Source organism: Struthio camelus, chromosome 1, assembly GCF_040807025.1.
Source record: "Struthio camelus isolate bStrCam1 chromosome 1, bStrCam1.hap1, whole genome shotgun sequence".
Classification (NCBI taxonomy): domain Eukaryota; kingdom Metazoa; phylum Chordata; class Aves; order Struthioniformes; family Struthionidae; genus Struthio; species Struthio camelus.
Genome location: NC_090942.1, coordinates 59739200 through 59765134, shown reverse-complemented (window position 1 = coordinate 59765134; position 25935 = coordinate 59739200). Strand labels below are relative to the sequence as shown.

The 25935-nt window shown below is 43.4% G+C and overlaps 1 protein-coding gene across 13 annotated transcripts in view; it reads left to right on the top strand.

The window, feature by feature from the left end:
- RASD2 (RASD family member 2) overlaps nt 1-21538 on the top strand; it is a 55159-nt gene extending 33621 nt beyond the window's left edge. For 3 of the 13 annotated variants that reach the window (XM_068943450.1, XM_068943473.1, XM_068943459.1), the window contains 5 exons: nt 2821-2900; nt 8610-8857; nt 12947-13417; nt 17391-17670; nt 19208-21538. In XM_068943450.1, coding sequence (XP_068799551.1) covers nt 17400-17670; nt 19208-19737 — 801 coding nt within the window. In that variant the 5' untranslated portion in view covers nt 2821-2900; nt 8610-8857; nt 12947-13417; nt 17391-17399 and the 3' untranslated portion in view covers nt 19738-21538. Of the gene's footprint in view, nt 1-2820; nt 2901-5684; nt 5869-8609; nt 8858-9319; nt 9474-12946; nt 13418-17390; nt 17707-19207 lie in introns of those variants that run through there. The other 10 variants (XM_068943489.1, XM_068943465.1, XM_068943481.1 and 7 more) reach the window with 7 other exon arrangements.
- The last annotated feature ends 4397 nt before the right edge of the window (nt 21539-25935 follow it).

Sequence of the window (25935 nt, the reverse complement as noted above, 5' to 3'; positions counted from 1 at the left end):
ATGGACTCCCAGGTATGCTGAGAGGATAGGCAGGTGTGGCCCTCTGTGAGAAGATAGTGGTCTAAGGAGTCGTAAGACACTCCAGCATTCCCCAATAACTTTCTGGTATGGAAGGGACCACACATGAGTTCATTATTCCAAAAGGCTGCCAGCCAGAGTCATGTAAAGAGTAGGTTATTGCCTTTCAAGGCTGTGACAGAAATCAATGCAGGCCAAATTGTTTGCGCTTAGTTTTCTCACTGACATCCATGGACTGCACAGCCCAGACCAATTTGCTGCCTGCTATTTCTCTCACATTTATCCACTTTATCCACTGTTGTATTTCTCCCTCCCATTGAGCAGCTGTGCTTTTTGTTGTTTTCATCAGTTAGCATTTTCCAAAACTTGATCTTACTGTCTTCTCTACATAGACCTCCTTTCTTTACACTGCTGATGCAGCCATGGTGGATGCCCTTGAACTAGCATTGTTTTGCACATCTCAGGGTTACTTGTAACTCCAGGAAGGGTTTTCAGAAATCTGTTACTTTGTTGGAATCTTTTCTAAGTACTGGAGAAGAGCTAGATGTGTCCACTTCACTAAGCAAACATCCATCTCCCTAGGGTTTCATAATAATATCCATCTGTTCTTTAGCTTACTTACAGGAAAGGATGGTAGGGTTACAGTGATACCAATTAGCACTTCTTGTTGAGACTATGTTTAAAAATATTCACTGCCCATCTGTGTGGAGAGAAAAATCCATTTCTGTTAATGAGGTTGTTTTCCTTCTGACACTTACTGTCTGCAGTAGCCAGCTTGGTACAATGACTGTTGGGAAAAAGAGGAGAGCCTTACACCCAGTTGACTAGTGCCTAGCTTTGAATGGGACTGGTGGGAGTCAACTCTGAGGGGGTGAGAAGAAAGTTTTGGGTGGAGGAAGGCAGCAGAAGAGCATGAAGTAGGGGAAATACACCTCATTTCCCCCTCCCTACCGCCAAGTCCTACTGGAAACAAAGCTTACCAAGAAAAAGTGCTATGCCGGGGGGTTGAGTATCAAACAGGACCCTGTTAAGTGTATGCTCATAGGCATCCAGTTGACCAAAGAGGGACCACAAAAAATGGTTTAGCAGAACAACGGTGTTGTCAGACCACAGTTTGGGATCTTCTTGTTTTGCAAAGGTCCTTAAAGACCTCACAGCAAGAGCTCCAGCCATTCCCCACAGCCACTGGGCTGCAACTCCATCATGCCTGAGCATTGTGTCTGCAATCATCTTTTGGTATTCCTAAAAATGGCAGAGAACAAAAAGCAGCAGAGATGTGAAAGAATTTGGCTGTCCTTTCATCTGAGGGCTGCTTCGGTAATCAGGCCAAATTCAGGGAAATGGCTGGCACTGAGTGTTTGTAAATCCCTGTGTGAGCAGAGAGATTTCAGGGCAGTAGATACAGGGGAAGAGAACAACAAGCCAGTTCTCCATAGGTTCCTGTGTCACTCCCAGCAAGGCACCCCGCTGAAGAGCCATTGAGCCCATTTTAAAATTTATCCACTGATGACTTCCTTTTCAGAGCTGGCACTTTTTTTTCTAACAAACAGCAATGAAGCACTGTGAAAAGGAGCTTACACTGTCTCCTGTAACTCTCTCGAAAACATAGGATTTGACTTCATAACCATGTCTGTATGCTGGGATAGGCTTGCTGCCGCTGCCACGACAGGAAGAAACACAAAGCAACAATGGCTAAAGAGGCACTTGAGAGAAATAGCAGGTAGCAAATCAGCCTTGGCTGTAAGGTCCATGTATATCAGCCAGAAAACTAAATGCAGACTTACCCTGAATTATGCATTGGTCTGTGTCACAGCCCTGAGAGGCAATACCTCCTCTTTATAAAACTGTGGTCATCGTCTCCGACTGTCTGTCTGGTGAGATGGTAATTGGTTAGGAAGGTGGCTATTGTCTCAATGTGGTAACATGATCTGACAGTTTAAATAAAAATGAGGGACAGCTCCAGCCCCATATTCGGTTGCATGTGGTATTCCAGGACCTCGCTACACGACAACAATAGGACAGCTATGGAATATAAAACCTTTAGCTTAAGCAAGAGTTAAAAACTGGATTGTTATGTATGTCTTAACTATTTATGGTTTCGTATGATCTCGGTGGAGTCAGGAGTGAAATACTGCAGACTCAGGTCTGCCTAGCTTCCTTCAACGATAATCAAAGGATAGTGACAGTACCTGCCATTTCATTCTCATGGCTACCCATGATTTTCATCTTGGTGTCGTAACCTGGGGGTGATCGAAAAAGTAGACTGTAGTGAGTTTACAGACCCAAGACATTGAACCTAGGACCTGTCAGTGCAGGCTTGCCTGCATACAAGCTTTAACTAGGTCAGGTGCTGGTGATCATAGCTGTCTCCCTCCCTGTAAGCCCTGTGAGGCTGGGCTTACTCTGGGCAGGCTCTAGCATCTGCACTCTGACAGTGAGAGCTCAAGTCTGTCAGCTGTGGTGGCCCAGCAGCCACCAGTATTTTTCTTTATTTTCCTTTTTTTTTTTTTTTGGTTTACAGAGGCCAAAGATGCAGAGGCTTAGGTTTCACCTTTAAGCTACAGTCATATGCAAAGGCAATTTGGAGCTTCCTTACACTAGGAAGAACATTTTCCTTCTTCCAGTTCTTTGGTGCAAAGGAAGAAAATGGTGTGGCCTGCCTCTTCCCATACATATATCTCCTCAGTGGTGAGAGGATGCAGTTGAGACATGGCCTGCACTCTCAGCCTTTGCTGTGATATGCTCTCTTCTGGAGATGGTGGTGCATGCTGTGACTGTCCCTCCCCTCCCTTCCCTTTGCAGATCCTTTTTTACAAGTGCTGTGAGCCACGACCACAGGCAGGTTGGCTGTGAGACAGAAGTCTGGGCCGAGGAAGTCCAAGGTACTGGGATGACCTCTTCTGCTTCTATGAGACAAGATCATGCCCTCTGTCTCAGCCCATCACTGCAAGCTGAGTTTGTGGTGGTCTTCCTTATGTTTCATCTCAAGTCTCTCTTCAGCTGGTATCTCTGGTGGACTTTCAGACACTGTTTTTAACAGCTGTTAATGGACATCCAGGGCAGCTTGTGTAACTAACTGCTCTGTTTTTCACATGCATGTGTGGAGGTATACCTTCAGAATAGCCTGGATGAGTTTGCCATTTCCCTCTGTCACCTCATTCTGCTGTCTTCTTTCTAGAGTATGAGAAATGCCTGGGAGTACCCCAAAAGAATTTTTAAGAGTTAGCTTTGCTCCGGTAACCCATGTAATAAATGTCCTGAAGCTCAGTGCCTGGAATGCAGGAAAACTGCACTCTAGCTAGAGATAATTTCTCTAAAGAAAAAGCAGACTAGCCACAGAGCAGGTAGTGACTGGCTAAGCTTTGTCCAGCCAAAAGCTCCTCAGGCCCCATGATGAGCCATGCTTAAAGAAGCTTGGCTATGTTCATTGACAATCGTAACAGGGCACCTTTGGAAGGCCAAGATGCTGAGGGACATCAAAATGTTAAGGCCTGGGCAGCCAAGGCCTTATGCTTAAGCAGCAGGTATGTAAGGAGTCCTAGCACCTCTGACTAGGTGCTAATGAGACAAGGAAGATGTTTGCAGCAATGTCAATACTGCCTCACCAAGCATTTTGAAGCATGAGTCACTTCTCCCAGAATCATGACACTGGCTTGCAAGTTATTAATATTTATTTTTTAATTGCAAATAGGTAGGACTTGCCTTTACTTCTGAGGCATTGGGTCTGTAGGATTCATTTAAGCAATATTTACCAAATTTTCTCTGTAAGCAGTAAGGCTAGAAACTTTGGTTTGTGCTTATTTTGCTTTTCCTTCTTTAAATGAAAGCTGAGATTTCTTTCTCTTATCACACAGTTCCAAATCCGGGACTTGATCTCATCAGCTGTTAGGAGATTTATCATAAAATCACAGGGATTTGCACTGGTTATCGAGCAGCCATGTGCTAGGCTCAGTGCGATGCCCTTTTGCACCTCTGACCAAGCTGCCTGTCTGTCCGCTTTAAAGCGCTCCCTGCTGGCAAGAGTTTACATTAGTTCTGATAGAGTGAGGACATCGGATCTATTCTCTCTTTGTCCTTTTCAGTATTTGGAATAAAATATGTCTATCATGACAGATACAGTTGGTACTAGTATCTGGAAAACTCATAACTGAAGATGCAATGAGCAAGACAACTGAAGAAAGCAGACCTCTGATCAACCCCATGCACCGCTCTATACTGGAAAAGGCACTTTGAGATTCATTCTGCAAACAAAACCCCTAGCTTCTCTTTATCTTCTTCCTTTGCTTATAGTGGGAGGAGAAAAGAGCTTCTTTGCTGTTGATCTGAAAATGATTAGTGCTTAAAACCTCCATGCTTCCTATTGGCAATGAGAGCAAAAAGCTGTCATACTCGCTCTTTGTCTTTGTGCCGGTGCCCTTGGAGCTACAGAACTGCGTTTCGGTGGTTCGGGCCTGAGCACAGAGATTTGCAAGACTAGGTATTCTAAGGCCTACTGAGTGTCTACAGCACAGCAGTCAAGCAGTCAGGGTGTTATAAATCCTATTTAGTAGCACATTCTGCAGTTAAAGCACCCTTGCCCGGATGCAGATGGTGGCCAAAAACACTGACCTAATAACCTCTCTCAGGACAGGCCTGAGTGTCCCCTGATGGACAAGGATCGGGTGAAGGGTGCTTTGGAGGTCTTTGCTATCTCTGGCAGATTTCTGACTTTTGCTTAGCTGTTAAGGATGTGAACTGTTGGTTTGTTGAGGCTTTGTGCGTGCAAGAGGAGGGAAGTACCCTTTCACACCTTTCCAACCTGCTCATGGTTATATAAAGCCTGAAACTGCAAAGCCTGAGGTTGCTATGCCAACTTCCATCCCTAATTCTTCCCATCAGTCTCCTCATCTGCACAACGTCATGGGTCTGAAGTAGCAGGAGCACACCCTGGAATGACCCACTGACAGCAAATATTTTGCTCCATTGGTGGGACAGGCTGAAAGGCTCTGGGGGGCATATGTACCTGTTGCCCTAGTGCCACCAAAGAGTCACCGTGCCAGGGTGAACAGTTTTCAGCAGTTTCACTTCAGCACCCCAAGTGGGTTACCTTCACTGCTGAATTTGGTTTCCAGTCATCACTGGCAGCACTGAGCCTGTGTTGTCACTAGCCAAAGAGACTGCAAGTGCAGCATGAACCTTTGTGTCTGATTTCCTTTCTATGGGATTAAAACAGCATTAAGTGCTTTTCAAAGAGACTAATAAGAAATAAATAGTTCTTTCCAGGTGCTTACATAAACTGCCTTCAAGCACAATAAAGAAAAAATCTGAACTCCTTTTGTTCTTCCCTTTCCCCCTTCCTTGCAAAGGGCAATATAGAGAATTATACAGTTTGGTAAAAGGGTTGGATCCCTGAGACAGAAAAAAAATGCAAGGTGGCTAAGGTCTGTACTGCATGGAAAAGGCTGGCAGATGAAGTAGCTGTTTTTTGCATCCTTTCCCAATTAGCAGTGATTTCTAGCAGTGAAAAAACTCTTGTAGTTATTCTCTTCCCTTCCCTTTCTTTGTTCTACCTGCCATATAAATCACAGGCCCTTTTCTCTGTCCTCCAGCACTGTCAGGAGTGGGAATCCTGATGGGTTAGTTTGCCAGTAATTAAATGTGTCCCTTCTGTTCATTTCACAGATGTAGTTGCCCTCTGCTTTTAAGTAAAGTACAGGTCAGAGCCAGTGGGAGCCTCTAATAATCTGGTAGTTTCATCTGGCACTGAAGACAGAAAGTTTTGTTGCTAATTGGATTGTTGTGAAATTGTCTGAAGAGGAACAAGCTCCTCTGAACAGAGAGAGTCTTGGAGCATACAGAGTCATGGAGAAGGTAATGGGTAAATTTATACCTCTGTACACGTTCTCTGAGCCTTCAGCCAGAACAAATACGTAGAAAATGCCTTGGGCCTGATTTCCTGTGGCTCAGCAGCTTGCTTAGTCATCTACACCAGAGTAAAAGTGACTTTAATATGCTTTCAAGTCAGAATAGTAGCTTTTTACATTGTTAAAACTCCGGTCTAGTACAGCCTCCAGCCCAACCAGAGAACACAGGCTTGTTGCAAGAAATGACTGGTGTTACCCTATGGCTTATGCTGTGCAGAGCATCAAGCCAAAGGTTCAGGGTCGATTGCCCTGGCCTTGAAATCTTGCCCCTAAGGAGGCAGGCAGTGGCAGTATTGGTTCCATCCAGATAGAGCTATTTGCAGCTAACACTGAAAAAACCGAACCTCAGATTCCAGATCATCAGACAGATTTGCAGACAGAGGAACTGGACTGATTCAGGAAAATTCTCCAATTTCACATTATTTAAAGGGACCCACTGAAATTTGGCCCCTGTCAGAAAATACATGCAAATATAGAAGTTTTAGTCAGAGCTCTGATTTTTTTTTTAGTTACAAAGTAAGATGCCAGTCCTTTCAGCTGCAGAGAAAAATCTAACCCTGCAGCATCCTAAGGGCTTTTTTCTTTCTCTCATTCTGCTTCTCAAATTGTTTTAATCTTGCAATCTTTAAGTTAGTTTCGTGATTTTGAGAATCTGATACATATTTGTGTAGTGATTGTAGCTGGCAACACTGCCCTTATAAAAACTGGGCCAACATGGCTCTGTGGTCTGTTTTTTTCCAAGGACGTAGATGAGGTTATCAATATGTCCATTAACTACACTTCCCTGGAAGGTTTTGGCACTCTGCAGTGAGTGTTTGCTATACATACATCTCTGTGTGCTGTGTCACCTCCTGGCCATACAGCTCATGCTTAGCACTGGCGACAAGGAGATGAGGACTCTTTTTTCCAGGCCTGCTGCCTGGAGGAGGCTATTATTTGCATAGCTTTTTGTAGACAGTTACAAGTCATTCTGCCCATGCTTCAAAGTGGACAAAAGCTATATAATCTCTCAACAGGGCCGATTAGCTCAGGCTCAGCAGCTCATTAATGATGGCTACTCAGTTTCCAGTTAGTCTGCAGTGGGCAGAGGGAGCTCACATCTGGAGAAACTCACCCTGAGTCACCTTAGACTAATCACTTCAACCTCTCTGAACATTCAGTTTCCCATTTGTAAACTGATAAAATATTTATGTTCTTGCTCCATAGGAAGGACTGAGCCTAGCTTCTCCGATATTTGCAGAGCGTTTGGAGATATTAGTAAAAGTTACACTAAGAGTATATAGTATTAGCATTATTATAATGGCTTTCACTTTGGATCTTGAGTACATGATTGCAGTCCTCTGAGAGGGGAAAACAGAACAAGAACAAAAAGAAATATAAAAGCACAAGCTGTCATTCTCACCCATTCTTCTCCCTGGAATTACTCTCATTCACTGACTTCCTTTGATTATAAATAAAGGTGTATAATGTCTCTCAAATCAAAGGAATGGGGTTTTTCAATCACCAAAACTTCCTTATTTTCTTAATGAAAGGAACATTAAGAAAAGAACAGCTGTTGTAATTGCATAGACTCTAGCATAGGACTGGTCCAGCAGGAAAAGGAGGGCATAGACGCAATTAACCCTGTACTGAGGACATAGTGCCCTAATTCATACTGGTCTTCACTATGTTGTTCCTGCTGTTAAGTAATCACAGCAAAACCAAGCGTCATATAAAACCTTTGTGGAGTCATGCAGATTTAAAGCCATTCCCATCAGCTTCAGGGAGGCAGTCAAAGAAAACCTCTTAGTACTAGAAAGTTTTGGTCGTGAGGCTCTAACTCCAGGAAGATGACTAAGGGAATCTTCAAAGCAATTAGCCTGTGGTTGTGCAGTCCAGCATCCTGGCTTCAGTGAACAGCAGTGGGATTTAGAGAAGTCTATCTCCTAGGCACAAAAATACTACAGCATTGGTGGAGTGGTGCTAGGAGGACCTATCTGTAAAGATCTTCAAGTTTTATGAACAATTTCTTCCGTCTCTTTTCTGGAGAGACAGGTACAGCTGGAAGGGATTGGTGATGTTTGAATAGATGTGAGAAATCAGATTCTTAGAATAGCAATTTTTTGTACCCCCCAGTCTCCCGACCATGTACAGTTCCTCAGCTTGCAAGGCAAGCAGGGCTTCCGAACATGAGTGATTATATGGACAAAGTTGATCTTACATATAGTGACAGGAGTCAGATTTGCCTGGGCTGTAACAGCCACTTCTTAATGGAGACCAAAATAGAATTGCTGGTCACAGGCAGAATCACGTGTGCTACAGAGGGCTCTGGCTTGTCGGTCTCTGTTTCATGCATTTTTCATGCATCTCCTCTTGTTTCTATGCCATTTGTTTTGTCTTTGTTTTCAGCTGTATCTAATGAGATTTCATTATGCTTTTGATCAGAGATTTTTCTGTGAAGGCTTACAGTGCTCTCCTCCCCAGTCTTCTTCATCTTTTCCCAACTCCTGCTGCTCCTCTGCTCACCTTAGTTCTTCATATTCCCATCACAGGTATTTAGTGACAATCTCGCATGCAGGTAAGAGGGACAGAGCAGACAGCAAAAGGGGAAAAGTAAGGACATGTCTTGGGATGCTGAGTAACAGCAGTGGGGAAACAGCTATTGCAAAGGCCAAAAAGGGATAATTTTCCCTCTCTCTCTTTTGGAAGCACTGGGATGGTATAAGCCAGAGGAGAGCTTTTGGATGGATCCCCCCTTCCTACCAGCATCACTGATCCAGGTCAGTGGCAGAAGAGATGTACCTTGGCTCCCTCCTAGGCATACAGCTATCTAGCTGGACACAAGGCCCAGGAGCATCTAGAGAAATAAGATGCTGAACAGAGATTGAACATCGTGATTTATACCTACACCCACTCTTTCCTTAAGGGCTGACACAGCACTCTGTAGTCATTGTCAGGTGAGTACATGACTTGTCCTTCAACTCAGACAGAATCACAGGCTACACAGATGTCATGTGGGTCACTTTTCCTCCATCAGGGCCTGGAAGACTATAAACCGTCCCCTCTTGGTATTCACTGAAGGTACAGAAATGAATTTTCTGGGATGGAGGGTGTTCTAGCCTGCAGCCTTTTGAATATATTTTTTCAGCTTTAATTTCGCTTCTTAGTGATTTTGCAAAAAGGGAAAAAGCTTTATAAAGTTTCAATAGTGGAATAACAATGGAAGGGTGCGTGTGTGTCTGTTGAGAAAACCTACACATGATGTGTCCTTATTGGCAGAAGGAAAGGAGGGATACTAGAAACGTAATCTTTTCTCAAATACATTTCATTAAAATGTAATTAATAAATGATTCACAGCAAACACAGCAAATAACAGGTGACTTGGATGTTCTTCATAGCACTGCTTTTCCATTTTCCAGGGATGTGAGTAAATATTATTAACCCATTTTGCACCCTGGGACACTGAGAAATTACACAAAGTCATACACAAGTTCTGTGAAAGGACTAGGAATATAAAAGACAGGCCACCATTTGCTCAAATGTGCGCTTTCTCCAGCTGCCTCCAAATCCCAGGTATTCCTGTTCTCATTTATAACTGATGATTATCACTTATTTTCTCCGTTACTGTAAGACCACTGGAGATCCCTTCACCAAGTTTAAAGGCCGGGGGTGAGGATAATGCAAGGGCAGTAATACTGGCGGCTGCTAATCTGCTTGCTGTTCAGAATATGACTTGGGACCTGCGGTTTACTGACTCCTGAACAATAACTTCTCAGCATCGCTTGAAGGGAGGGGTACCAAGCAGGAGAAATGAATGTAGGAGGGAGGGAGGGAGGGAAGGTGAGGGGGTGGAAGAATGAGCCTGCTTTACTGAATAATGAGGGGAGTGAAAATGAATGAGAAAAGAGAGAGAAAAGCTGGTTTAAATATTTAATCTCTCTTGCATTTGCTTTTTTAGAGGAGACAAAAGCCTTGGAACATCTTTTGTCTTGAACTAATTCTGACCAAAGCTGAATGGCATGCAAATGTCATTTCTGTCATTTTCCTTAAGGCAGAGAGAAATAGATTGGTCCTGCTGCATCAGCTCGTCACATCAGTCTCTGTCTCCAGCTGTGGCCAGTACTTGGGGCTGCAGAAGGTGTAAAAGACTAATGACAGTGACGCTTATGCCTCATGAGCCCATGCTGTCATAGATCCTGGTGCTGTGGTGATCACTGTGTGTGTGCATCTCCGGGAAGAGGTGGCCCCTTGACCCCGATGAGGAAGCTGTCAGTTTGGTCTGGGAAGGCTGCACTCCTCTACAGAGAGCAGGAAACTCCTCTGAGGGGTCTGCTCTGAGGCAGTTGCCAGTTTGTGCATCCTACCAGAGAGCAAGTCACTTCATTTTTGGTCTTCACCTGTGCTTGGAGTCAGGCAGTTAGTGCTAGGCAAGTCAGTAGTATTTTTCTCTTCTCCCTCCCTGTTCATCAGTACATCTTTCTACACAGCCTCTCCCTGCAACAGCTCTCTCCATCTTCCTTTGACTCCCCCTCTCAGATCTTGCTTCTCTGTTCACCCATAGTCTAAGCAGAGCCAAAATAAGCACAGCTGTCTCGTCAGCCAACAACAGCTGCACTCTCTGCAACATCTTCTGCAGCTGAGGCAGCCCTGTGGATGAGCCAGCAGGACTCACAGGCCAGCCTCAGAGACAACAGCTACCCATGTTAATGAGACTTTGCCTCTGAGTCAGTATATAGAGTGAAGTCATTTGCCTTCAGTTGGTCCTATATAAACCATGCTGTTCAGCTGATGTTAGCCATCTGCCACATGTTTCATTTCTCTTGTGTCTCTTACACTTGATGCCCAGACTGGAGGACTGCACCACAAGCCATGGCCAGTGTCACCCAGAGAGGTATGCACAGCTCCCCATAATGGTGGTTGTTCTCTATAGTCACAGCCTGTAATCCTCTGTCTGCTTTAGCCACCTAGAACCCTATCTAGACTAATTGTTGAGGTTTGCTTTATAAATTGAGGGAGTAGGAAATGCCTCCAAAGAGCAATTCATTGTATGACTGGCTTTTAAATTGCCAATATCTGTAAGGTCTAAGAAAGGCTGATAGTCTCTGATTAGCTAGAGAAAAATGCTGAGATGGGAAACATTTTCTCTTATCTGACAACGGCTTTGAGTCCTTCCACTGGGACCTACCTTCGTATGACAGAGGAATGACAGCAATTGTGCTTACAGGAAACAATATCACAGCACTACAAATCAATGTAACTTTAGTTTCCTTGCTCACTTTTGTGACTTCATGGTCTGGATCACTACTTATATGTCTAATGTACTTGTAAGGCCTTCATTATCACAATAGGAGGGCACCACATCATCTCTGATCTATTTATTCCTTTTGTAACCCTAAAAGCAAAGAGGCACTGTCATCCTGACTTCTCAGATGGAGGTAAGTACAGAAAAGAATTAAACTGACTTCTCCACAAGGGTCCCTCAGGAAGTCTTGGAGAAGCAGGGAATTTTGATCTCTGGTCTCCTGAGCACTGAGGGAAGGCATGAAATCCTGGCCTTTTGTCAACTCTTGAATTGCAAACACACTGGAAAAAGACAGCTAGCAAACAAAAAAACTACAGCAACAGCCCTCAAGCAGTTTGAAGAGTTGACGTTAACAATTATCTTTCAAAGGCTTACTTCAACAGTAATTTATTCTACTAGCCATTTGCTGAGAGATCAGATAAAGCCAAGGTGCCTAGTCAAGTACATTCCTATTTTGATATAACTTGAGAAACCTGATTGGCTAATTTAAATGCTGGAGAAGATAGCTCAGTCAGCATGTGGGCTTGGTGAAGCCAGCTAGGCTGGTTTACAAAAGGACTTGAGCAGGTTGAGATCCCAGGCTTATGAAATGGTCTCTACGATGGCTACAGGTTTTTTTTTGTTTTTTTTTTCTGGCAGAGAACTTGTACACTCCTGTATGTGAGCTATATGGATGAAAGTGGAGTTTATTCTCTGTTTATTCTCTGTTAGCCTGTATACAGGACTTGACCTCTTGGCTAATGCTGCCAGCAGCAATTACTCCCATGGCAATGATCCTGGGATGCAGGTCCCTTTCTGTTTGGATCTAAGCTACATATACAGTTGACCAGGCACCAGAAGACGGCAGCTCTTGGTCCACACTGATCCAGGTTTGATCTAAATCAATGACTTAGCAAGGAAAAACATCATATCTTATTTCAAAAAATTGTCTGACTTCTTTTTTCACTTTTTTCACCAAACCCAAACATATCCATTATTACCCAAGTCTAATTTAGTTTTTATTTATTTAAATATTAATAAAATTATAGGAGTTACAGAGCGTTCTTATTTCTTAATCAAAACCAACCAGCATTCCTAACATAATGTCATGGAGGTTGAGGGAACAGGAGAAAATATCCCATAAGGCAAAAGAATTACAGGAATCATGGACAGGAAGCCCTTACAGGGGAAATGAGTCAATCCACTTCTGTCTAACAGAAACTATTAGCACAGAAGTAAAGAGCTTTTAGAAACAGCTTATGAATTCACAGCTTGCAAAGTAAGTGAAGTCTCTGTCTCTGTTACACACATATACTAACTCACACATGCATACATGCACATGTCTGGTGGAAAGAAGGAGAATTTACAGTCTGGAACGCATATCAACTTTCTGTTTAAAGAAAAAAAGAAAAGATTTTTCAATAGGCACAGAATCCCACCCCCTCAGCACCCCTCCTTTCCCATCTGACACTGACTTCAAGGGAGGAGTTGAGCCAATTATCTGTGAGCCCTACAGAAGGAAAATCTGCAATTTGCCAGGAGTGAGAGCAAGAGAGAGAAAGGCAGGGAGGGAAGAAGAAATAATTAATTGGTAAATGTAAAGAAAAGCCCCTTTTCATCTAGAAAGAGAACACTTTTAAACAAATCTCAGATCAGAAGAAAAGCAGCTAGTGGCAGGAGGAGTGCCAAGTAAGACTTGGTGAAGTGTAGGTTTAGTCCCACTGCCATAGACGATTTCCATGCTCCCAGTGATTTTTCCCCATAGGGTTTGAGGCAGCTTAAGAGGCAGAGTGGGCCAAACAGCTGCACCCACGATCCTGTACAACTAGGTGTCGCTCCAGAGACCCTTTCCACCCAGCAGAGCCTGTGAAGCGCAACTTGCAAGAAAAGCCAGTGGGAGTGGGAGTGCTCTGCATCTCCTCTTGAACTGAGGCTGTCAGGAGAGGAGCTCATCTCATCAGAGGGAACAGCTATCTCTGGTTCTGCGACCCTTCTTTGGCCCATGTCAATCGTCTGATCCAGTAATTACCATCCATGGGGGACTGTCCCCTGGAGTTCTGCAGTCCTTTCCAATCCTGCTAAGGTCCCAGAAAATACTGGTGAAGAACTAAGCCCAGAGCAGCAACGTGGGATACAGAGAACGACAATCTTTCACAGCAGCAGCCACTCCTGATTAAAATCATCAGCTTCATCAGACTACACCAAAACCCAGGACTTCTCCTCCAAAGAAAAAGAGGTAAGAAAGCAGCATGCAGTTTGGGATAACAGTCAGAAAAAAACATCCCACAGGAGTGATATCTGTGTGCATGAAAATTCAGGGGATGCTAGCAGTGACTAAGAAGTGGCAGGTCTGTTATGCACAGTACAGTTTGCTTCTGCCTATATCTTTTTTAGCTGGATGCAGTGAATTACGCAGAGACCGTAAACAGAAATGCAAACAATAGATGAAGACTGTGGAGCACAAGAGAGGTGATTAAAAAGTCTGTTAACGGATAGGGAAGGGTAGGGAACATACCCTGATGTCATGACATCCCATGATAGGAGGATCAAAAATTAAGGTATAAAAGCTCTAGGTAGGTCGGAAAAAGAATCTATTCCCTAGATACCTCCATCTAGGTGTTCAGGATCAAATCTGTCAGTACCTCACTGCAATTTAGACTAGCACTCTTCAGAGCATGCAAAAGCAGGTGTCTTGTCATTCAGTCTGAAGTGTGCCCGCAAACCAAGCTGTAGCAGTTAGTAGGTAGAAGGAGACACACAGTCAAAAAAAGGGCTTTAATGCTGATTTGGGAGAGCTATTTCAGCACTCTCTGTGTGCCTGAGCCTTCTCCTTTATTAAGTGGAGATAATATTCATTGCCTGCATTTCTATGACATTTTGAAATCTTTGTGAAATAAAATACTAATGTAAAGATTCTACCATTAAGCCAGTGCATAAATCGAAAGGTACCACTGGGAAATAATCTATACTCTAAGCATTTAATAAACTGCAAGGAAAAGATGTAGATTAAAGCCAGCTGGAGGTTGTTTGTCTCCTCATTCTCTTCAGATTGATTTTGCTTTATTTAGTACATGAACATGTGGTGTCTTTCTATTTCCTTTCTTCTGTCTTTAATCTTTTTCAATGTATGAGTCCCCTGTGCTCCCCCCCCCCCCCCACCTCACCCAAGGTATGAGAGTTGAAATTCCTCTCCATTTCAGAGGAAGAAAGAAGAAAGATTTTATGGAACTAGAGAGAAATTGGAATGGGAGGATAAGAAGAGGGAGCACAAAACACAAAAATAAGCTCCTGGTTCAACAGCACACTTTGAATCAAATTCGCAGCAGAAGTGATGAGATGGATAGCAACTCTAGGAATCAAGGTGCTGAAAAGCATTTTTTAACTCCACGTGAAATGAAATGCAGTCAGGAAAGCACAGGAATCTTCTTGACTGAATGCCTTGACAGATAGATGAGGGCAGCATAAAGTGGCTATTTAATACCTTAAATTTTGGATGCCCTCACACCCCTTCTTCCTCCTCGGTGTGTGCACTTCTTTAGGTCCAAGTGTCCTGAAACAAACACACCTCTGTGCATAAAGTTTTGTTTTTGATGGGTCTGGGAGGTAGTGTGATTTAGTGACCAGAAATGCAAGGGTGAAGAAAGGTAGAAAGCAGAAAGAGTTTGTACAGTAGGAGTCCTGGAGTCTGTTCATGGTCCTCATTTGTATGATGCTGGGTGGTCCCTCAGCTTCCCTGTGCCTTACTCTCCCCATCTGTGGATCAGTGATGGTGTCATTTCTTTATTTATTAAAGGTGCAAAAATAACCTTCCAAGCAGGTGCAATGACACAGTTCATCTCCTTTGCTATGTGATGGGTATTTCTCTAACTGTTAGTAGCTCAGCACTTACCTGTCAATCACTAGTATAATTTAGAGGATTCTGGCTTGTAAAGGTGCTGACCAGGATCAGGTCCCCCATTTGTGCACGTTCTGTACAAGACAGGTAAGATGCTTGCTTAAAAAGCATATCCATGTTTACTCTCAGATGCTCCTGTAGGAAGCTGTACAAAACTGATCCTCAGCAGGTGTGAATTAATATAGTCCACTTGTATTCATGCAGCTATAGCCGTTCAATCCGGTTTGAAGAGCTGACACGTTTTTAAATTCTGAACCTGGGCCATAGAGAAGTTTGAGGATTTTCTCACAAAATCTATTTCCCTGCTTTTCTCTATCTGTTAAATAAAGCTCAAGGGAGTGAAGAAGATCTCCTAAAGCAGCTCTGTCACCACTTGACTGGCCCATGGAAGCAAGACAGTACTGGACTGGCTATGAGGGAAAGGACAGAGCCAGTGGACACGACAGTGTTGTTTCAGAGACAAAATTTGGCATTTCTGCACTGATGATGTGTCCTGTTCTAAACAAAATATAGAGTCCAGTCCAAATACTAGTTGTACTCCTTGCTGTCTGTCCTGCTATAGCATTCCCACCTACAGTGCCAGGCCCATGCTTCTGTGTCTGTTTGTGTCTGTGTGTGTCCAAGCATGATTTGACATTATGGTTGGCCTCTAATATTGTACTGTACTCTCCTCGAATTTAATTTAGAGTGTAAGTTTCCCTAGGGAAAACATTGCATTTTCTTCTGTGCTTTATATAGGGCTGAACGTGCTGCCAGTGTGCAGCAAACGATAGCAATAATAATAAATAATAATATTTTGCTGTTGCCTTGGGCTATTGCACAGCACTTGTAAGGATGCTGGCTCAGAATTCCAGAGACTTCTTTATTTAGCACTGGCTGTATCTTTACTTCTGCTTTGATACTTAGAAAACGTTAAACAAAGTAAAAGATTTTAAGCTTTTGACTCAGATAAGCGCCAGCTACATAAAAGCTTGGGAGATAAAATCTGCTCAAGGGAAAAATAGGAGTCCAAATCTGGACTGAGAAATGATCTTCCAGTGTACACAGAGCACTCAAATTGTAATATTAAATAAACAACACCTAAGTTAAATAAGCAACATAGTGGGAACTTGATTTTTCTTTAATAAGATTCTACTAACTAAAATAAACTCTGTCCAAAATGTGCTTTCTTTGCTGTAACAGTTAGCTTTCCACACACTGGAGCTGTATTTTTCTTTTCAGGGCACAATGCATTTACACTTGTATGTGAAAAATGGCTATTCAATCCTCATTTCATCTTTTCTTTCCTATCAAAGTCTCCTCTACCTACATCAAAATGTGATCTCCAAGGTCCTGAGACTCATTTTACTTGTCAGAGGTTGGAAATACTGTTTGATGGTTTCATAAGACGGCTGTCCTCCTTCTTTTCTCCTGCCTGTACTTAGCACCTCAAGGACTGTGATACTCAGAACAGTGATGTATGTATAAAGACTGAAACTCCCATGAAATGGGCATTTCTGCAGAGCTGTCCACTGCCAGCTATCCTGTCAAGGCAATGGTATTTGAAATACTGATAGTTTGTTCATAGGGAGTTCCCATCCAAACAGTCAGATTAAAATCTGGTTTGCAAAAGGTTATTGAAGGCGCAGATCTTTGAATTTATCATCAGCCAATGCTATTTTGTGCTTCCAACTCCCTGCACTGGCAATATAGGCTGTGTGGGACTGGTTGTTTAAAGTTACTGAGATGTCTAGCTCCCGCTAATGTCAAGCATGTTTCTTGTACTCTGATTTCTGGTTGGCCTCAGAAAATTAGTATCACAAACAGTTCCTGTTTAGGACCCAAAGTGGTTCATATCCTAATGGTAGCTGCAGTGGGTGAAACATATTGGGAAATCTGACCTCTGTCTTTATGCATCTAAAGGCGAAGCAAGCTCTACTGAAAAATCTGGTAGTGTCTAAGTGACACAGATGGTGGGAGGAAACCTGGTGCCCAAGTTGAAGCGCAGCTGATAACGTTAGCCCTTAATGTTTAACGAAAATGGCAGAATACAATTCAAAAACATAATCTTTTCGGTGTAAATGTCTTCATTTTGATATGACTTTAAACAACAAACAAACCAGCCACTCCCTGGAAACAAGACTAAAGAAAATGAAGTCATTTCCAGTGAAAAGATTCTTTATGGACCATTGATCTGCTAACCAGAACCAGGCATTCTGCTTTACACAATGGAGCGATACAGGGTGCTCTTTGATAGGCTTGTGCTAAGGAGCTACTCTGCTCTCCTCCATCTAGTTTCTAGTCTTTCCTCTAACTCTGCCATTTTCTCTTTCAGGAGCAAGCAATGATGAAGACCATGTCCAGTGGAAACTGCACCCTGAACGTGCCAGCCAAGAACTCATACCGCATGGTAGTTCTGGGAGCGTCCAGGGTAGGCAAAAGCTCCATTGTCTCACGCTTTCTCAATGGCCGGTTTGAGGACCAGTACACTCCCACCATTGAGGATTTTCATCGCAAGGTCTACAACATCCGGGGAGACATGTATCAGCTGGACATCCTGGACACCTCTGGGAATCACCCTTTCCCTGCTATGAGGAGACTTTCTATCCTGACAGGTGAGAAAGTGGAGGAAGGTTTGCAGATGGAGAACGGTGAGTGAAAGATAGTAACAACAGACATTAGCTTGAAAACTGTAGCCTTAAGATGACTGTTTTTTGGTAATAAGAAGCATTTGGGAGGTAGCTAAAGGGATCATTGGTTCTTGTTGCAACACACACCTCTCTTGAGAGTTACTTCCTGGCTGGGATGCTCCAGATGCTGTAGGAAGTGCATTACCCACAGAGGAGTTCACTGAATGAAATTCTGAAATTGGCATTTCCCACCTAGTTTGTTTCCCTCCTCTGCTACCAACCCCTCCTGCTTCCAGTATTTTTTATTGTAGTCACAAATGAATGGTTGAGTAAAACGTCATAGGCATAAAGAGCAGCAAGGGGCAAAAGAAGCCTGTCATTACAAGACACAAGCAGTGAAAAGCAAATGTAAAATGCAGAGAAAAGGAATTCAAACCAGGAAAAGCTCAAAGACTTTTTTCTCCAGCCTGATTCCTTTGATGTGAAATTCCAGTGAAAAGATCACTCTAAGATTGTGTCTACTTTTACCCTTTCTCCTTAGCCTATAGTTAACCAAATGAATTAGAGAGGAAAAAGGGAAAATGGTAGGCTTATTTTACATGTTCTCATTGTCAAGCAGTTCCTGTCATGAGCTAATATATTCTTTAACTGAAAGTGTCACTGAAAGTGACAGTGGAGGTGTATTCAGCCACAGCTTGCAGAAAACCTGCTTTCTGGACCTGCTATCTACACTTCTAGCTAGCCAGTGAAACACGAGGTTCACATCAGACCAGGCTGCAGTCTGTGTTGTATGGAGTCCTAGTGCTGGTTTCTGGGGTGGGGATACAGCTTTGTCCCTGAAAGCTCTCTTAGCACGTTCCACATGAATGCCATTCGACAGGCAATGATTTGCACTATTTTATATTTGCAAAATGAATAGTAAGTCAGGAAACGTCAAAAGGAAATGCCAGGGGATCTGTGTCATTTATATATTTCTTTTTTTCCCACTGTTTTTCTCTTGAGCAAAGCGCTGAACGCTGGAAAACCTCTCAAGCCTGACTCAGGCATTCAGGACTGACTACATGTAAATCTTCTGTTCAGGTGTTGCTTCTTGTCTTATACAATCAAAAGGTCAAGGCTGAGTGGCTACTAGTTCTCCAGTCTTCCTAGTATCAGAACAGGCTGTTTTACAGAGAGATACAGATAAAAGGAAGAAAAAAGAAAAGCAATGCAGAGCTGAGACAGAAACTTTAAAAAAGACATTACAAATGGGCAACACCAGCAAGGCCAGTGCAACCTAGAAACACTTACTCAGTTACGCTAGAATTAGCATCACAGCCGTAAGTCATTTCCACAGCACTACAGAAAGGAGGAGGGAGTTGAATTAGAAGAAATGGAATTAAAGTACCTCAGAGTGAAGAGATTCAAAAGATATACAGGACCAAACAGAAAAATGTGGGTGAGGCAATGGTAACAGACTTAACACTTTCTCTGACAAAGGCAGGGATGAACAAACCTTTATGGCTTCCTTTTTCATTTGCAGGGGATGTTTTCATCCTGGTGTTCAGTTTGGACAACAGAGAATCCTTTGATGAGGTCAAGAGACTCCAGAAACAGATCCTTGAGGTCAAATCCTGCCTGAAGAACAAGACCAAGGAATCAGCTGACCTCCCCATGGTGATCTGTGGCAATAAGAATGACCACAGTGAAATCTTCCGCAAGGTGCGTTCAGATGAAGGTGAAAACCTTGTCTCCAGCGATGAAAATTGTGCTTACTTTGAAGTTTCAGCCAAGAAGAACACCAACGTGGATGAGATGTTCTACGTCCTGTTCAGCATGGCCAAGCTACCTCATGAGATGAGCCCTGCCCTCCACAGGAAAATCTCCATTCAGTACGGTGACACCTTCCAACAGAAATCCTTCCGAATGCGCCGAGTCAAGGAGATGGATGCCTATGGCATGATCTCTCCCTTTGCTCGCCGGCCGAGTGTTAACAGCGACCTGAAATATATCAAATCAAAAGTTCTCAGGGAAGGTCAGTCAAGGGAGAGGGAGAAATGCACTATCCAGTGAAGGCGACTATCGTTCTCTCTGAAGTCGTCATCAACATGTAGTGCCTTAAAGAAAAACAGTCTGCAGAAGCCCAGAATGGGCTCACTGGGTTCATCCAATCAAGAAAGCCCAGCATGGCAAAAGGATAATTCTTCCTGAGGAGTCTACTGAATCATGAATGTAAATAATATTGTTCTTGTAAATGACTGGGAAAAATCATATGCCTGATATGTGACTGCATTTCTTTCTTTGTAATGTAGTTCCTCTTTGTAGCCCTTTTTGTCCTTTGTTGCCCTTTTTGTCTAAAGAACACAGACTTGAGAAGTAAAGACATTTCAGCCTCATCCCTACAAAGAAAGTAGGTCAATAATGCACAGAAGGTATTAACAGCTACCCCAGTGTGCAGCTGTTGCTGACAGAGAGAGAGAGCGAGAGAGAGAGTGAGAGAGAGTGTTTGCATGCATGCGTGGAGCACTTCTTTACAAAAATTGGACTTACGTTTCTAAGGACAACAATCTTACTGAGGCTTCCTAGTTTGGGAGTGGACTCTGTATATAAACACATGATTCTAACTCACTTCTGAGGTAACCTGCATTCAGAAGGTCTTGATTTTATGTCTGCTAGGACAGCTGTAAAATGACATTAACAAGAATGTTGTTTGTATTATTGATTTTGTTTTGGGTTTGGTTTTTTATTGTCTGGGGGTGGTTTCCTAGCAAAATCAGATGGCAAGTGTGTTTGAAAAGTGTCTAATATTTAGAAGTAGAAGGTGTATTTCAGCTGTAAATCTAAATAATATGTACATTGACTGAAAGTGAAATTGTACAGTAAAAAGCCAATACATTTGACTGCTTTGCAAGCCTGGTGTGGTATTGTTTCTCACAGCAGTCACACGGACTCTGAACACCTTCGTACAAATGCCACCCTTTGCCTTGCTGGCCACCGGAGGAACCATTCTGCCTGCTTGTGACAGGTGGGGGCTAACCAGATTCATGTGTCGACTTAGACCGTTTCAGAGGCAGGGTTGAGTTTTCCTTCAAAATTAAGAACTGACTGGATGTGGCCTTTTGATCTGGGACCAGCTGCATCATATTTCTTCTGTTAACATCATTTTGTTGATGATTTTACTTGATGTCTGACGAAGATTGCCTTGATGGAAACCTTTGCACTACAGAAGTCCTTCAGAATAGAAGCTTTGTGCTAGCTGTCTAAATAGGGCTGAACTGGTCAAATAAACCTGGGACTGTCATTCACTTCTTCCCTTTCTCAGTCTAGTCCAGCCTCCCCTGTCTTAAGCTCTCTCCCTATCCTGTCTCTGTCTTTATTGCTCGATATGCTATAGTCTCCTATATACCCTCAAAGCCAAATATATTCTCTCAGATATGAGCTTGCTGCTCTTGCTGATGGGAATGAGAGGCGTGCATGCATAACTGTGGGCAGAGCATAGCTCCTGGACTGTACATAACAGTAGAGTATATATGTTATATATACCTCAGAAGATCATTTGGATATTCTTGTCCCTCCATCACCATCAAATTCTGTCCTTGGCTCTATCTGTCTTGCTGCATCCTGGTCAGAGCTGTGACCCAACTCATTCTGTAATCTGACAGAAAACCAAGAATGATGAATGTCTGTGAAAATTAGCCTCTAGGAGTCAAAATCCTATCATCACTTTTCAGCTCCACTCTTTATTGGTACTGTATATTGACTGGTAAAATACACTGTTCTTTTGTCCCTGGTGCCAGGGCAACTCCTTTCTGATCATTTCCCCTTCCCTATCTATAAATATGTACACTGTTTATGATTAAATTTGTCTTATTTATCAGCTGTGTCCTAGTCTGTTTTTACTTTCTCCAAGAACAGCGAAGAAAGTCCTAGGATTTTTTTGTGGTAAGGGGGAAAGTGCAGCAGAGCAAGTAAGTTCTAAGCTGAGAGCCCTGATGAGACAGTAAGTTCTGGAGGAGCATTTTATGTCTTCCAGACTCCAGAGGCTTGACAGTGGCCTTGTTGGGACCGAGCTGTGTCTATATCTATATGTCTATATTTATATTTATCTATATATACAGATATCTTCCCAAGCAGAAGCAGACAGCTACTCTTCCCCATGCTGCCTCTGGCACAAGAGAACATCAATTCTTACCTCCTGAACAGGGCCAGTCCGCTCATCCCTGCTGGGCTTTAACGTAGTCTCTGTAGAGACATCACCATTACTGTCATCAGTCTCTCGATCGCCCCATCTGCACCTCTCTAAGGTGTGCGAGCCTTGGCTGCATAAAGCAGTCTGCTATTGAAAGGCATTTATCTGGACTTTGCTTTGCAATGAGTTGTGAGCTGGAAGGCAGGCTAAAATCTGAACAACCCTGTTCGAACTGAAATGGAATAGAGGTGCTCACAGAGGATACAGGGCAGATGTCAAGGCACTTTTCAGGCCTAGGCATAGTATAAGCTTAATGTGGCTAATAATCACAGAATTGTTGAGGTGGGAAGGGACCTCTACAGACCATCTGGTCCAACCTTGATGGGCCAACCATCTGACCCTGCTCAAACAGGGTCACCTACAGCATGTCCCTGACTGTGCCAGTTGGGTGTTGAATATCTCTGAAGTTGAAGGCTCCACAGCCTCTCTGGGTAACCTGTTCCAGCGTTCAACAGCCATCACAGAGAAAAAGCATTATGTTCAGATATAATTTCCAGTGTTTCAATCTGTGGACAGTCAGCTGGGTAATCTGCTGGACTGCTTTTATTAGGGTTATTTTGTTCATTTCTATTACATGTGACTGTCTTTTCCAGCAAATTCCCCTCTTGTGTCTCACCTTCCTGGCCCTAGTGAGCCGTAGAGGGTTTTGAGCTGTCAGGGAAAATCCTGATGGGAGAGGAGAAATGAAACCTCAGCACTTAGCAGGATGTATCACGCAGCAGCTTAACAACGTGCGTCTTACCTTTCCTCTTTGTCCAGAAGAGAAAGAATGGATCTTCCTTATGTAGCTCATAAGAGGAAGACATGAGCCTTGGCCCTGGTGAAGAATCTTTGGAAAGGGTAGGGGCACCACATCCACATTTGGTGGGAAAGCAGAGGTGAAAGAGAGCAGCACCAGGGACCAATTCAGTATACACATTGAGGCCAAGGTAGTGCATCTTGACAGAGATGCCCTGCAGTTTGCTACAAGGCTAGTGCTAACCTTCGTTTATCTACTAAGTAGCTTCCTCTCTAGTCAGCTTGCCAAGTAGGAGAAATATGAATTTAAAACAGGTGCAAAAATCCAGTCACCCTGTTGATCTAAGAGCAGTCCAATAAACAAACACTTTGTGCTCAAGATGCTGCTGCAACATTCTGCTTCCCTACTATCCCCCTGAGCACATGTGCACCTCCCTACAGACTTTCCATCCAAGGGTATGACTCTTGATTGTGCCCATGGTCCAGCACCGGGACTCAAGTGCTAAAGACACCCAGGCTAGAGACTGTGAAAATGGACAGAGAATGGCACGAGCACTGGTCACCACTTGGATTAACAGGCTCCAGGAAGCTAGAGGAGAGTTTCTCGCACTACAGCTCATGATGTGCTGCATTATTGAGCCTACAGCAGCTCTCCTTGGCCTGCTGGATAAAGCTAAGGTTCCTAAGTGCCTTCAAAATCACTAATATTCTGTCCTGGTTTTACAACATTGACCTTAAAATTATTTTCCCCAGTGTCCTTCTGTCTCCATAAAGACATCAGCTTTCCTCATCCTTCCTTATCTTCCCATTCCTGTCTCTTCTGCCATGCTGGGCATAAAGTCATCGGGCATGGAAATATAACACTGCAGGGAGGGTGAGCGGGGCAAGATTTGGAGTGGCCAAAGGCCAAGGAGTGGGTATTAACAGAGATATACTAGATCTGCAGGAAGGGCAGTGAGCCCCAGCCTCACTGTTCTTCCCAGGGCCTGACTTGGCTTACCACATGCTCAGCAGCAGAAGCATCTGAGAAACAGGCTGGAAGTGAGATGAAGCAGTGCTACAGACATCCGCAGAAACAAATTAAAATAAGCAGGTAATCTTATTAAAACAATACTAGTCTTTTCTCTACATTTTGTTACTGATGACAACTGCTTTTTAAGTTAGATTATCAGGCTCCTGAGGACAGAGACTCTCACATTTATTGTTTTGCTTTTATTATATCATTACAGTTATTCTATTAATATTCATATATTATTTGGGGTCTAAAAGTGCTTACAGCCCCTGTAACAGACAGTATGTGTCTCTGTTGTTTATTCACAGCTAGCAGCTATTAAAAGCCAGTGAAAAAGGCTGGGAATGGAAAACAAAGAGGAGGGCTACCAGTTTGTCTGCAGAGGGGGCACAAAGGCAGCAAAGAAAAAAGGACACTGTTGAATTGTTTCTTCCCTGCTAACCACAGAGCATATCTAGCTGTAAGACAGAGCAGAGAAGACCTTTATGGGAACCTTGTAGTATGCATAGAGTTTGGGAGACCCTGAAAGGAGCAAAAGCAGACACGTAGCCAGGCCAAAGAAGCAGTGAAAAGACAGGCGATATTTTTCCCCCCATGGGGATTCAGGGGGGCTGCACAGAACTTATAACCCAAGAAGCCACCAGAATGAACTTGAATGAGGCAAGTCTGTAGCAAGAGATCCAACCTGCAAAGATGCTGCGAGCAGTTGGACAGGCTTGCTCATAAACCATATACTTTTAGTTGGTCTTACCTAGCATAATTAAGTTGCTTTATTTCAACCTTGTTCTACATTAAAGTCTGTAAAACCCAACATTAGTGATCCAAAGCCTTGCTGACATTTTTGGTGTATTCACTTCCAGGACAAGAAAGGTACGTCTGCCTGACTTAGGATCAATCATGGCCCTGAAACAAGACAGGGCTGAGATTTATTTTGAACATTGCTCTACACAGTCCTGAAGAATTTGCAACTCAACATATTCTAGGAGTTACTATAAATAATGAGGAAAATCTAATTAACCCACAGGGTCAGTACAAATCAGGAAGGAAATGGCGGTCATAGTGAATTAAGGAACAAATAAATGGAGGGTGGGAAGGGCAGAGTGAAAGCCTGTTTTGACATCCAGAGGACTAAATTAGGCTTCTGTTCTGAAGGATCCCCGGGAGGACTGCTGCCACCAGGCTTGCCTGCCATTGGAGACAAGGTTTCAGCCCTCTCATGGTGTAGTCTCACAAAGACCATCGTCTCCTTGAGACCCCAGCATGCAGTAGGTCAGATTATCTGAGCGGCCAAAGGGTTTGTCACCACCACAACGGACAAGTAGGAAATGGAGGGATAATTTTTAAAATGGTAGCAGAAGAGAAAAGAACTTCAGAAATGAGCTCAGCAAGGTGGCATGGCTATAGGCAGCAGGTTGGGTAAAGAGGAGGAAAGCCATTGAGGTGAAGTCTTGATGAAAGACAGAGCAGTGAAGTCTAGCAGTCAGCTGAAGACATAAAAGAGCAGGTGCTATTTGGTCCTTTAAGTAGCACGAGAAGCACTTTGGGATGTCTTCGGCACTCTGGATGGTTCAGAGACCTTCCACTGGTACCTGCATGTGCAGAATGCCCCAGAGGACGTCCCGTGGTGGGAACCCACAGCATGGCAAAGTCCTGGCTGGGCTCTAGGCTATGAAATGTACCCTTCATGCTTATTTCATCTTTCTCCACCCCCAGGTCAAATCTGAAGATATTTTATTTAGCCATTTTTGTCCTTCTTCAAGCATTAACCTCCATTTATGCCTATGTAGGACCCACCCCTGCCTTCTGTTGCATCTTTTGCTGTCTTAGTTTTATCATCTTTCTCCACTCCGTATTGCTGGCTATATTGCTAGCCCTGTCCCAGTACCTTGGTCAGAGTAGAGGGTTATAGGCAGAGGTGCTTTAGAGCTAAGTAAGCGATGAGTATTTGATTTGATATCACTGTTACCCTTGGGTTTTTTATTAGCATTATTGTTTCTGTAAAAATACATGGTGGCAGGTCCAGATTAAAGGGTATCCTTAGCAAAAGACATAAAACGTGGCATAATGTACATTTCCCCACTGGTTCCTATAGCAACAGTCTTTTCTCTGCACTCACAAAGAGCAGAGAATTTGCAGTGGCGGGGAGAAACAGTGAATCTGCCCTAGATCTTTCACCATTGAGTCCTCATGGGAAGTTCTCCACTCTTCAGTTTCCTTGGCATGAAGAAACGAATACCACCAGACACTCAATATGTCTGATGATAAAGCTGTG